Below are 13,560 nucleotides of genomic sequence, written 5' to 3' on the forward strand. Positions count from 1 at the left end.
GTCCAAAGTCTTTTAATCAAGCAGGGCATTGTTCATGGTTTGGTATCTCATACTTCGTACTAATCATTTTGCAACAAACACAATGTAATATGATGTAATATGACGGACCATGTAATACTTGGTATGTGCTCATGCTATGTCATAATCTGATATAGTCAAAGCAACCTCTCTACACAAGTTCACAAGCAAGCACCACACTCATTGACTTTCAAATATCAAATAACTTTTTATGACGTAAGTTTTACATGTAAGTTGCTTAATTTCTAACTCATTACAAATCTTGATCAGTTAGAAAAGTCTAATATATGCTTTACACAATTACAGATGTGTGAAATCAACAGCACGATAATTGTACATGGTACAAAGTATGGCAAGAATTCTTAAACATAATACAAAATAGAAGTATAGAATAAAACTTAACATCCTAAATACTAATGCAATACAATAAGGGCTAGCATTATATGTAATACCAGTATCTAGTGATGGTATATTCATTGCCCAAACACCATGAACCCCAACTTAAGTAGTGTACAAAATATCAATTCTAAAATATCACAAAATAAATCTTCCAGCACAACAAAAAGTACAACTACATGGCATACCTCTTAAGCAAATGTTATGAAATACATTCAGCGAGTGAGGTTGACTGGATAAGAAATTGAATCGTGTTCTCAACTTCTGTTCTCAATGCAGACGGTTCCCTTGTACAAATGTATCTTCTATCAGCAATAGTAGCATATAGTTTATTAGCACAAAGACATTGAGTCTTACATACTTGCTATATACAATGAAGATAAATTTACCACAAGGTATGGACTATCATATGTGACAAGGAAATCTTTCAGGCGAATTTCCCAGCTTATAGTTTTGGTATAGTTACACTGATGTGTCTCGACAATGGAATGGGTAAATCTAGAACCCTGATCACTGTATTACTGTTCACATTGTAACACTGAGCCTTACATGAACAAGGCTCGCCATAATCCTCATCACAATTGCCACCAGTAATGAAAATCTCAGACCCACACACTGTGGCACCACTTAGTTCCCATGGAAGCACTGGTTTGGCCATTTCCTCGTAGAAGTCTTCCTGAGGATCATAGCACAGGACATGGTCCAAATTGCCACCAACCAAATAGACCTTAGAGTTGATTGTGCAAGCTATTACGTCTCTTGTTAAGTGTAGCATTGGTGTTGCAAAATTCCACACATTCAGAGTAGGGTTGTAACATTGAACAGCAGCAGTTCTTTCACTACGACCAGCTCTACCACCAAACACATAGATGTTTTCACAACAGGTGGTTATGCCAAATTCACAGACTTTCTGTTGCAGTGGTGCCACCAACTCCCAACTGTCTGTCACCTCATTGTACACCTCTGTCTCCCTTCTGAAAAGCTCATGGAGATGTGTCAAAAACGGAAAGTTCGGATCACTGAATCGGATCTCATCCTTGACACCACCAACAACATACACCTTTCCCTGCAGTACTGCCATCCCATGATCATATCTTTCCGTCCTCAGGGATCCCAGCTTTGTCCAAGAGTTAAGAGATGACCTGTACCTCCATGCTTGAGACAGAGACTTCCTCCCCCCTGTCACAATCACATCATCGTTAACAACACATGCAGCTGTTCCTGCACTGTTGTGGAGGGACTGTGGTAGTGAAGTGTTGTCTACACAGCAGCATTGGACGTCAAGTCTGTACATACAACAGTTTGGTTCCGAATCCTGCCTGTCTTTTCCTTCTGTGACACCACCAAGAAGCAGAATTTCTCCTTGAAAAACGTTACAAGATCTTGCCTGTACAGACTGATCCTTTATCAGTTCCTTGATTCCAGAAACTCCTGCCAACACCTTATCTGTCTCCATGATATTCTTGAGATGGTCTTGGTCCACTTGTGAGATACGAACACACTCCAGCAGATCCTTGAGATGTGTTTGTCTTTCCTGAAGATCATGTCTTGCCCATATCATGATCAACTCCAACACTTTTTCCTCCTTCTTAGCATGAAGGTCATTGTCTGAGATGTACGTCTTCAGAAAGTCCACAGGTAGATTCAAGAAATCGTCAGTCACACACACTTGTTCAAAAAATTTCAAGGCAAAACTTTTTGCTATCGCAGACAAATTTGTATTTGATACTTTGTCTGCCAATACCCAGGTTCCCAAACATGTGTCCGGCCTCAAGCGGTCTGTCAGAAACTGTTCACATCTGTCTTCAACATGCTCAACCTGGAGCATGTTAGCTGCCTCATACAGTGGCTGGACATTATCAATGGTGATGGTAAATCTTGAAGTGTAAGCGATGTCCACTAGCTGCTCTAGTGCCTCTGCACTCACTCCTCCTATCTCTATCTTGTTCTTCTTACTCTCGCTGTGTGCACCACTAAACATGGCATGGAAGTATTCAGCAAAGGCGGACAGAACCAGTCTGTGACAGGGGATCTCCTTCCCTTCAGCACACAGAGTCACGTCCACCAGGTGACCGTCGGTCCTGAACTCCTGTAACCGCTCAAGGAACCAGGCTGGATATTCATCAGTGTCATCACACTCATAACTGTTGTCCACTGCCTCATTGTCCTCCACTAGTACTGTCTCATTGTCATCCACTGCCTCACTGACTTCAGTGGTCTGACTGTCATCCACTGTCCCACTGACTTCCGTTGTCTGACTGTCGTCAACTGGCTGATTGTTGTCCATTGTCTGAAAGAGAGAAGGAAATTGTTGACATCAAACAATAGTAATTGGGAAATTGCCACAGTAGCACAGACATCAAAATCAATGACCCCGTCCCTATGACAGTTTTTTTACAGTGACGAGTTCACGGTACAGGGGTGATCTTGAAAATAGTGAACATAAAGTTACAGTGAAAGAAACAAGAGTACTAGTATTGACAGGATGTCCCTTTACCCTATTTAAACCCTATCCCAAAGTCAAAACTTATCACCTTGATCATGTTCTGCGAAGTTTCCTCCATTGTGTCTTCTAATGTTTCAATGCCCTACAGGCTTTTTAAGTACGTAGTTTGACTGTAGACTAGCCGGTCCCGACTAGTGCCAGGCATTTTTGGGGAGAGGGGTTGGGTCAGGGGAACGATATACACCAAGGAGGTTAAATATACCTAAATCTTTATTACAGCATCGGTTATGGCAGAGACAATTCCTATTCGTTACCCCCAAAAAAGCCACGATATAAATTTTTATCAAGTCCAACTATCAGCAACGGAAAAACTAGCTCGTTTCCCTGTGCTATTCAAACTCTGTAATATAATTTTGTTAAACCGATGTTTCTGCGCCCCCCTCCCCACTCGCATTTTAACGTTATCACTCGTTTACGTTTAGTCACATTCTCTTAATGCGTTTACGTTTAGTCACATTCTCTTAACACGGGTCACTGATTAGCCATGGAGCATTAGACATATACTTACCTCTTCTGGGGATGGAAATACCCCCGAAATTAGACATATATTACGAGAAAATGTGGTCCGAACGTTAGTTTACCACCACAAAGGTCAAAGGTTAAGACATTGTAGGTTTGACCTACGAACTCAAGTTTTGTGTCCGGAATAATATCACTTTATGTTAGCTTATCGATATTGCACTTGGAGATTACCACTGGGTAGTGCACCCAGTTTGATTACCAAATGATAACATGTGTTATAAGTTTTCAGTATTCTATCGTCAGATAAATATTATTTCTTACAATGCAAGGTAGAGGAGGATAACATGAATCAACAAATTGTTGATGGTATATGACTTAGGCAAGTAATTATAACCACTAGAAACTTATTACATGTTGTAGTTTGTTGATCTACAGTATTACAGAATACTTGCCGCAAAAGAATGACACAATCAATTGATCAATCAAGACTCATTTATATAACACTCAAGTTCAATTTGAGTCCAACCTTTATTTACAAATGAGATTTATATCCACATGATAACATAATCTCCAAGCAGATCTACACGGTGCACCGAAAATCGTATATGCTAGCCAGAGAAGGTCCAGTCAGCCAGATAAGCCCCAGTTCGCACAGTGCAATGCAATGCAACAATGCAAATGCAACATTTTGTCCAATGTCATTTGGTGTACGTATTCTAGTTAGATGAATTGGGTAATGCTATCATTAGACACCTAAGATTTCAAGATATACTATTTTCTAAGACTCAACATAAGCACTTCCTTTGTACATTCTGATAGTTTGATATACTCATCAGTGGAACAAAATCAAATTCTTAACATTTAACACGATGCAAGACAACGAATGTATGGTTTTGTTATTGTTACACTGTTGTGTGCCCTTAGTGTAAGTGGCAAATCGTTTACCATCATCATGGTATCACTGCTCACATTGTAACATTGAACTGTAGCAATGGGAACCTTCCTTAAAAACTCAGGACGTGAAGGGTCTATTTTATAGCCACCAGTAATGTAGATCTCAGACCCACAAACAGTCGCACTACTTTTTCCCCATGGAATCAGTGGAGCAGCCATTTCCTCATAGCAGTCTTCCTGAGGATCGTAGCACAGCACATGGGGCAGATTACCACCAACCAAATAGATCTTAGAGTTAACTGTGCAAGCTCTAATCTCTATCATTGACTTTGGTAATGGTTTTGCAGAAGCCCACACATTCTGAGTTGGGTCATAGCACTGAACATCGGCAGTGTCTTCATTGTGTCCAACCGTACCACCAAACACATAGATTTTTTCACCACAGGTAGTTATACCAAACTCACAGGCTCCCTGTGGCAGTGGTGCTACCTCATTCCAACTGTTGGTTCTTTTGCTGAACACCTCAACGTCAGGAAGACTTCTACCCTCTTGATAACAGGGGTCACCACCAACGACATACACCTGTCCCTGCACAACAGCCATCCCATGATCATATCTTCCTGTATTGAGGGACCCCAGCTCAGTCCAAGAATTCAGATATGGTTTGTACATCCATGCTTCAAATTCAGACCTGCACCCCCCTGTTACAATCACATCATTATCAACAACACATGCTGCAATTCCATAACTATCTTGAAGACGTCTTGGCAATGGAATGCTATCAATACAATCACAGTGGGGGTCAAGTCTGTACATATTACAGTTGGGTTTAACTTTAACCTTTTTTCCTGACAGTGTGAAACCACCTAGAACCAGAATTTCCTCTTGATTACTGTGATGAGATTTTGCATGTCTGAATTTGTCCTTGATCAGTTCCTCAATCCCAGGAACTTTTGCCAACACCTTGTCTGTCTCCATAATGTCTTTGAGATAGTCTGGGTCCACATGTGAGAATCGAACACACTCCAGCAGAACTTTGAGGTCATTCTGACGTTCCTTAAGATTATGTCTTGTCCAAAGCATGATGACCTCCAACACTCGTTCTTCTTTCTTAGCACGAAGGCCATCATCTGAGATGTAAGTCTTCAGAAAGTCAACAGGTAGCTCAAGGAACTCCTCAGTTTGGCATACATCTTCAAAAGATTTCAAAGCAAAGCTTCTTGCCTTCCCAGACAAACGTGTGTTTGATACTTTGTCTGCCAATACCCAAGTTGCCAAGCATGTGTCACAACTCAAGCGGCGAGTCAGAAAACCTTCACAAATACCTTCGACAGCCTCAAACTGCAGCATGTTGGCTGCTTCATACAATGACTGGACATTATCAGTCGTTATGGTGACATTGGATGTGTAGGCATAGTCCACCAGCTGTTGTAGTGCCTCTGCACTCACTCCTCCTATCTCTATCTTGTCCTTCTTGCTCTCTCTGTGTGCACCACTAAACATAGCCTGGAAGTACTTAGCAAAAACCGACAGGACCAATCTGTGACAGGGGATCTCCTTTTCTTCAGCACACAGAGTCACGTCCAACAGGTGACCCTCCGACCTGAGCTCCCGTAGCCTTTCAAAGAAGAAGTCTGGATACCCGTCACCATCGTCATAGCTAATACCTTTGTACACTGTATCACTCACTTCCTTGGTCTGACTGTCTTCGCTGGAACTATCGTCCTCCATTGTCTAAGAAAGAAAAATAAAACATTTGGAACTGAAAAAAGTTGCAAAGTGACAAAATCAAAATAATATTCAAAGGGGATTAACATATATTTTTTAATGCCCTGCTCAGAGTTGAAACCCTACCCTGAGCTAGTGTTTAGTACTGTGCCCTCTCCCTCACTTGGATTTCCAACTTGATCATTCTGTAAAAACCCAAGGAGGCGAGTACGCCGCTCCCGAGATTTGAACCCGCGCCTATCACGAACCGCACGGCTTGGGAATCAAACGCGCTAGCCACTTAGCCTCCGTTGCAGTCCTTTTCCCCGCAGCGTGTTTTTTTTTTTCAATTTTATTTGGGGGGGGGGGGGGGGCGCCACGTATCTGCTTGGGATCCCGTATCCGCCGTGCCTCTGTGTCCGCTATAGACCCTGTGTCCAGCAGCGGACACAGGGTCTATAGCGGACACAGAGGCACGGCGGATACGGGATCCCAAGCAGATACGTGGCGCCCCCCCCCCCCCAAAAAAAAATTGAAAAAAAAAAAACGCTGCGGGGAAAAGGACTGCAACGGAGGCTATAGCCACTAGGCTAAAAGGCTCGGGCCGGTTAGACCGATCATGATCAGTTAACGTTAGTGGAGTTTGCTCCGCACTGTTACACTCCTCCCCCTTTTCTTTCAAGACTCGTCCCGAGTCTCTGAGTACAACATTCAGGCCTCGAAATTAACCATGTCCCGTGTCCCGAGGACAGTAGAATTTGGGTTCGGGACAATTCAACTTACGTTTCGGGACTATTTCGGGACAATCAGAAAATAATTTCTGAGTCAGTCCCCGTCATGGAGGAACTCGATTTAGCGGAAGATTTTGCGGTAAAGATGTTCCCATTTCCATTGGGAAATGTTAATGAAATAGTTCCATCCGTAGTCAACCTGTTAAGTTGTGCCTAAAAACACCAAAAAAGCAATAAAAACTCCCGCGATTTCGGCCATTTGGCGAAGAATAGAAATAAACACCGGCCATCTTGAAATTTTTAGCGAACTCTCGCTAAATCTCGCAATAACACGCGAGAACGACACAACGCCCTCTAACGAGAATTTGTGAAACTGCAGTTTCAAATGTCGATAGAGGGCCGATATTGTCCGATAATATGATAGATTAAATCCAGCATCGTGCTTTATTCTTTCTTGGGGCGAAATTAAGTACTTCTTTGTTATTTTTGCCATATTAGAAATTTTACTAAATTAGAAAAAGGTATTGATTTCTTAAAAACTTGTATATTGTATGTTGGAATTCTTCACTGTTTGAGGGCTTTTTTGTTTACTTCTGACTGTATATAATTTTGCATGTATTATATTTTGCATGCAAAATGTTTGCCAACATGCAATTTTGTATGCAACTGAAAAAAAATAAATATTTCTAACACACATATGCCATGGCTTGAGTTCAGGTTCAGACTTGAGTATAGGTTCTAAACTGAACATGAACCTCTGGAACTTAATCCAGAACCCCCACTAAGTTCACATCTTTGGCCCTGGTTGGGACACTTCGGGACACTTTCGGGACAGTTGAAATCCACTTTCGGGACGATTCAGGGACAATAGGGAAAAAAGTTAATTTCGAGGCCTGCAACATCCCTGTGTGGCACTCTTTGCTGTTACTCACAGGGCTGGTATGGGAACCACTGTTAAAACCCAAAGGGGCGAGTATGCCGCTCCCGGGATTTGGACCCGCGCCTATCCCGAAAATTCTCAGCTTGGGAATCCAACGCAATAACCACTAGGCTAAAAGGTCCAGACTGGTTAGACCGGTCAGTGGAGGTTGATCTCCACTGTTACAATTCGAAACTGTCAGCCAATGCCTTAGAAAAAGCCCCCCCCCCCCCAATGTACACTAAACGTTGGGCAGTAATTTTCTAGTGAGGTCCAATCATATGGCTGCTTGCAGGTCACTGACCGTCACCGACAATTAGCCAATGACGGGCGAGTTGTGGGTTATTAGCACCCCTGGTCTTATGTTAATGTCATCAACTCAAACCAAGCGCATTTGAGGTTGTTTCCACTTTGTTCCGTACATCAAGGAGGTTTAAGTCTTATTTTAACCTCCTTGCGTACATCTAGGTCTATCAGTTTGTAAAGCTTGGACTAGACTGGGTCAAAGTTCAAAAAGGTCAGCAGAAGGGGGATTTCTAGCATCATATATTCTTAAATGACATGCTTGTGTACAAATGGAAAGCATTATAAGGGACCACCAAAAAGTGACCACCTTCAAAACGTGACTGGCCGGTCCCGACTGGTACCAGGCTCAGTTTCTGGGGAGAGGAGTTGGTCGTGGTTGAGTTGGGAACATACAACATAAATTTGGTTTTGGCACTGTGAGACAATATTCCTATTCGTTACCCCTATAAGAGCCACCACGTCAATGTTTATCAAATCCATCTTTCAGTACCGGAAACACTAGCCCGTTTCCTGCCCGTGGCGACGGTTGCAGTAATCTCCAAGGGTCCATCTCCAAGCAGATCTATAGGTTGCGAAGATGTATCAAACTGGCAGAAGGAGTATGTTTTGCAACCGTGGATTGCTACACAGGCTCCTTCTTCCAGTTGGATACGGTCTTTGCAATCCATTGGGCCTGCTTGGAGGCTATGTTGCAGGGCTTTTTTTACCGGCTGTCTTGTATACAAGCCGTACTCGTTTCCCTGTACTACTCAGACTCACTACCTAAACGCTGTTACTGCGCCCCCCTCCCCACGTGCATTTTCATTTCCCAACGTCATCACTCGTTTAGTCGCATTCTCTCAAATATGTAAGAATGTAAGCACAGTTAAGAATTGACCATGTAGCATTAGACATATACATGAACTTACCTCTACTGGAGATGGAAGTATCACGGAAAATAGATATAACGTTACAAAGAGACTAGAAAATGTGGTCCTGACGTTAGGCCGTTACTATAGTCACCGCCACAAAGGTCAAAGGTTGAGACATTGTAGGTTTGACCTACGACCTCATATTTTCTTAATCGAATAATATCACTTTATGCAGGTTTATCGATGTTACACTTGGAGATAAGCGCTGGGTATAGCGCACCCAATTTGATTACCAAATGATGACAGATGTTATAAGTTTTAAGTATTCTATTGTCAGATTAACGTTGTTTTTTGCAATGCAATGTAGGGAAAGGTAACATCAAACAGCAACTTGTTGATGGTATATGACTTAGGCAAGTTATGCTGTAAGTAATTATAATTACAACCACTAGGAACTAATTACATGTTGTAGTTTGTTCATCTACAGAAAACTGAATACTTGCCGTAAACGAATGACGCAATCAATCGATTAGTGAAGACTCATCACGGTCCAGTTCAATTTGAGCCTTATCACTTGAACACAATAGCCTGATTTACACTCGCTTTTAGTCGATTTAGAGTCAACTCAGGACTGTGGATGGAGTACCCTAAGACACTCAAGTAGTGTTTTCTAGTAGGAAAACTCTACTTTAGCAGCCCAAAGCTCCTAACACACAGCCCCGAGTCGACTCCGAACACTTGGGTGTAAATCGGACCTATATGTATGGCACAGGAACAGTAAAACATATAGACTGGAATGCATGTTTGTGTTCATTTTCAGTTTTATTGACTTTTTTCATTAATGAAGTGTTTTCAAACATAAGCCTTATTTACACTTCTGAGGTGTCTCTCCTTTAAACAACAGAAGTTAGAAGTTCTGTACATTTACCAGTCCCATGTCAGGCAAGTTAACAATAATGAACATAAGGTCAAATGCCATTTGGTGTACTCAAGCAAGGACGTTAAATACACACGTATTCAACCCTCCTTGACTCAAGTAAGATGGATTGGGTGATGCTATTATAAAACACAAGATTTCAAGATATCAGGAACTGTTTGCCAAGACTCAACATAAGCATTTCCCTTGTACATTCTGTGACTTACACTGGTTCTGAGTAGATAAGCGTCATCCTTCAGGAGCTATTTGGCTTGTTTGTTTATCATTTCAAAGAACTAATGCATAAAATGGATACTTGCTACAATCCACTGTGCATTATCACAGTTCATTATGAGCCTTGCCTGATTGAAAGCTATATATGTCACATTAACTGGAAAATATAGTCCATACTGACTGGAATGCATGTTTGTATTCCTTTTCATCTTCATTGATTTTTGCATACTTCTCTTGATGATATACATGTATGCATAGTAAACCCAAAGTGTAATCAAATGTTAGTCTTAGATTTTTCTCCCTTTTAGTTTAACATAAGCTATTTCTGTACTGGCCCTATGACCAGTCAGCTTATCAGAACATCAACAAAGCCTTTTCACTAAAACATTGGTAGATGTAAAGTTTACTATACTAAAAACTATTTCTTCCTTCCATTCAGAACACACTTTTCATTGAGCCACTTCACCTTTCTTTTACCAGGCATACTAGTATATCTTAGGAAATGTACCCAGCAAGGAGGTCCTTGAAATACTCTTGGTCCACATGTGAGAAATGAACACACTCTAGCAGCTCCTTGAGGTGACCCTGACATTCCTTCAGATCATGTCTTATCCAAAGCGTGATCCCCTCCAGCTCCAAAACTCACATGAAGGCCATTACCCGAGATGCATGTCTCCAGAAGGTCCACTGGTTAAGGAATTTAATCGAGTTCTGAAGACAAAAAAACTTACTAGTACACAATGTTCTAAATTCTATCACATTCTCACTGTAGACACAGCCTTAATCATTTGGTCAGCAATGCTCACGTATGGTTTGTTGGTAGAAAGATATTGAATCTTTTAACATCCAAGGTTAATAAACAACTTGAATGTAGGAAGAAATCATTAGACCTGTCGACTAACTGTGACAAGGACATTTTTTTCAATTTAGGGCTGAATACACTCTCAAAATGGTACTAGTACATGCTACCCTCAACAACCTAGTCTGCAATTTTACTTCAAATCTACCACTGTAACATGTCAGTGACATCTGGCAAAACCCTATTTACCAGCTTGTGATTTTGGTATTTATCACTGATGTGATCCCATATTGGAACTGGTAATTCTTTCATCATAATCATGGTATCACTGGTCACATTGTAACACTGGACTGTAGCAAGTGGAACCTCGTCATCAATATCATCAGGTTCAATGAGTGAAGGCCTTCTATCACAGCCACCAGTGATGTAGATCTCAGAGCCACACACAGTGGCACCACAGTCACACCATGGGACTAGTCGATCAGTCATTTTCTCATAGCAGTCTTTCTGAGGATCGTAGCACAGGACATGGGCTAACTCTCCACCAACCAGATATATCTTAGAGTTAACTGTACATGCTATGATATTATCCACTGGATTTGGCAATGGTGCAGCGAAAGTCCACACATTTTGGGCAGGGTCATAACATTGAACAGCATCAGTGTTGTGACTGTTGTCAAATGGCCAAAGGGTACACTTTCCCGTTTTCCCACCAAATACGAAGACTTTTTCACAACAGCTAGCTATGCCAAAATCCCTGACTCCCTCTTGCAAGGGTGCTACCTGCTTCCAACTGTCTGTCATTTCACTGTACACCTCAACATCAGGTAGTGGTATGTAGCTGGGTAAGGTGATACCACCAACTACATACACCTTTCCATGCAAAACTGTCATCCCGTGAGAAAATCTGTCCTTCTTGAGGGATCCCAGTTGAGTCCAAGAATTCAGAGATGGTTTGTACTGCCATGCCCATGCTTTAGATTCGTTACTAACACCACCTGTTACAACTACATCATTATTAACAACACATGCTGCATATGAACAGCTTGTCACAAGAGATTCTGGCAAGGGGTACAGGTCAACACAATCACAGTTGAGGTCAAGTGTGTATATAGAACACGAATCAATGTGGTCATCCCTTCGTTCTTCTGATATTGTGTTACCACCAATGACCAGAACTTCCTCCTGCTGAATATGACGAGGTCCAGTATGTCTGGATTGGTCCTTGATAAGTTCCTTTATTCCTGAAACTCCTGCCAACACCTTGTCTGTCTCCATGATGTCCTTGAGATAGTCTTGGTCCACATGTGAGAAACAAACACATTCCAGCAGATCCTTGAGGTGACTTTGACGTTCCTTCAGATCATGTCTTACCCAAAGCATGATCATCTCCAACACTCTTTCTTCTTTCTTAGCACGAAGGCCATCATCTGCGATGTATGTCTTCAGAAAGTCCACAGGTAGCTCAAGGAACTCTTCTGTTAAACACACTTCTTCAAATTGTTTTAGAGCATAGAGCTTTGCCCTGTCAGACAAACGTTTACGTAACACCTTGTCTGCCAATGCCCAAGTTCCCAAACATGACTCAGGGCTCAAATTGTCTGTCAGAAAATCTTCACATAACTCTTCAACAAGCTTAACCTGAAACATGTTGGCTGCTTCATACAGTGGCTGAATATTATTGCTATTGATGGTGACTCTGGCTGTGTAGGCATAGTCCACCAGCAGTTGTAGTGCCTCTGCACTCACTCCTCCTATCTCTATCTTGTCCTTCTTACTCTCACTGTGGCCTCCACGGAACATGGCGTGGAAGTAGTCGGAGCAGGCGGACAGAACCAGTCTGTGACAGGGGATCTCCTTCTCTTCAGTAAACAGAGTTACATCAAACAGGTGACCCTCGGTCCTGAACTCCTGTAACCGCTGCAATAACTGGGCTGGATACCAGCCAGAGTCATCACACTCCAGACTGTTGTCCGCTGTCTCACTGTTGTCTTCAGAATGATTGTCGTCCATTGTCTAACGAAGAAAAAGAAAACGTTTGGGACTGAAAAAGTTGCAAGGGTCTCATAATTCAGAATACCTTATGACAGTCTCATTATAATTGCCAATACATGGACGAAGCTAGCCTGGGTGCTTTTGACACCCAGTGTAAGGTGATACAAGGCAAAACATATACAGTACCTATTTTTCATGCCCCGCTCAGAAACCCTTCCGTGAGTTAGAAATTTGTATATGTTACTCTTCAAGCAGAGTAGTGGGTCCAGCTGGTTTTTGACGTGTTTTAGGCGTTTTTGTCGGGCTTTCTACTTTGCTTCGTTTCCTTTTAGTTTTATGTTGCCAACCTACACTATTTTGTGGGTCGGTGACAACAGCAACAAAAAAAGAAAATAAAAACCCCAACAAAAACGCCTAAAAACACGTAAAAAAACCCAGCTGAACCTCTGCTTGGAGAGTAAGAAATTGTGCCCCCCCCCCCTCCTCCTTCATCCCCCCTCCCTCACCCACATGGATTCCCAAATTGACCGCTCGTTAGTCACAACCCCTCGATGTGAGCATAGTCCATCATTTTAACATGTCTCATCCTACAGATATGCCTACCTCTTGAGTCTTCTTTGGATGGAAGTCCGGAAAATAGACATAGAAATGAGAAATGTGGTTACTGCACTCCTGCACTACCAGAAAATGTCACAGGTCACAAAGACAGTCGCGGGCAATGCATTGTGGGTTTGAACTTCGACCTCATAACTTGTAATCAGGAAAATATCACTTTCGTCAGTTTATCGATGTCATACTTGGAAATGGCAAGTGGGTAATGTACATG

At 42.0% G+C, this 13,560-nt stretch overlaps 3 protein-coding genes across 4 annotated transcripts; all 3 read right to left on the minus strand.

Annotated features, from left to right (window-relative positions):
* Positions 1-201: 201 nt before the first annotated feature.
* LOC136444338 (kelch-like protein 24a) lies at positions 202-3,808 on the minus strand. 2 transcript variants are annotated; one of them, XM_066441849.1, is made up of 2 exons: positions 3,429-3,808; positions 202-2,704 (listed from the first exon to the last, which is right to left on the minus strand). In XM_066441849.1, exon 2 carries the CDS (start codon positions 2,699-2,701, stop codon positions 860-862), a length of 1,842 nt encoding a protein of 613 aa, XP_066297946.1. In that variant the 5' UTR covers positions 2,702-2,704; positions 3,429-3,808; the 3' UTR covers positions 202-859. The 2 variants fall into 2 exon arrangements, with proteins under 2 accessions (XP_066297946.1, XP_066297945.1); XM_066441848.1 differs by lacking the exon at positions 3,429-3,808 and adding an exon at positions 2,949-3,108.
* An 83-nt stretch (positions 3,809-3,891) lies between these two features.
* On the minus strand, positions 3,892-8,981 carry LOC136444340 (kelch-like protein 24). The gene is made up of 2 exons (XM_066441851.1): positions 8,848-8,981; positions 3,892-6,010 (listed from the first exon to the last, which is right to left on the minus strand). Exon 2 carries the CDS (start codon positions 6,005-6,007, stop codon positions 4,244-4,246), a length of 1,764 nt encoding a protein of 587 aa, XP_066297948.1. The 5' UTR covers positions 6,008-6,010; positions 8,848-8,981; the 3' UTR covers positions 3,892-4,243.
* Positions 8,982-9,593: 612 nt separating this feature from the next.
* LOC136444339 (kelch-like protein 24a) lies at positions 9,594-13,062 on the minus strand. The gene is made up of 2 exons (XM_066441850.1): positions 12,921-13,062; positions 9,594-12,755 (listed from the first exon to the last, which is right to left on the minus strand). Exon 2 carries the CDS (start codon positions 12,750-12,752, stop codon positions 10,944-10,946), a length of 1,809 nt encoding a protein of 602 aa, XP_066297947.1. The 5' UTR covers positions 12,753-12,755; positions 12,921-13,062; the 3' UTR covers positions 9,594-10,943.
* Between the last annotated feature and the right edge of the window lie 498 nt (positions 13,063-13,560).

Source organism: Branchiostoma lanceolatum, chromosome 11, assembly GCF_035083965.1.
Source record: "Branchiostoma lanceolatum isolate klBraLanc5 chromosome 11, klBraLanc5.hap2, whole genome shotgun sequence".
NCBI lineage: Eukaryota > Metazoa > Chordata > Leptocardii > Amphioxiformes > Branchiostomatidae > Branchiostoma > Branchiostoma lanceolatum.

What these genes read in the sequence shown, in the direction of transcription:
- LOC136444338 (XM_066441848.1), bottom strand. Translation starts at nt 2,978, where the DNA reads ATGGAGGAAACTTCGCAGAACATGATCAAG. An exon ending in CTTCGCAGAACATGATCAAG is followed by an intron (nt 2,705 to 2,948) that starts GTGATAAGTTTT and finishes TCTCTCTTTCAG; the next exon opens with ACAATGGACAACAATCAGCC.
- LOC136444340 (XM_066441851.1), bottom strand. Translation starts at nt 6,007, where the DNA reads ATGGAGGACGATAGTTCCAGCGAAGACAGTCAGACCAAGGAAGTGAGT.
- LOC136444339 (XM_066441850.1), bottom strand. Translation starts at nt 12,752, where the DNA reads ATGGACGACAATCATTCTGAAGACAACAGTGAGACAGCGGACAACAGT.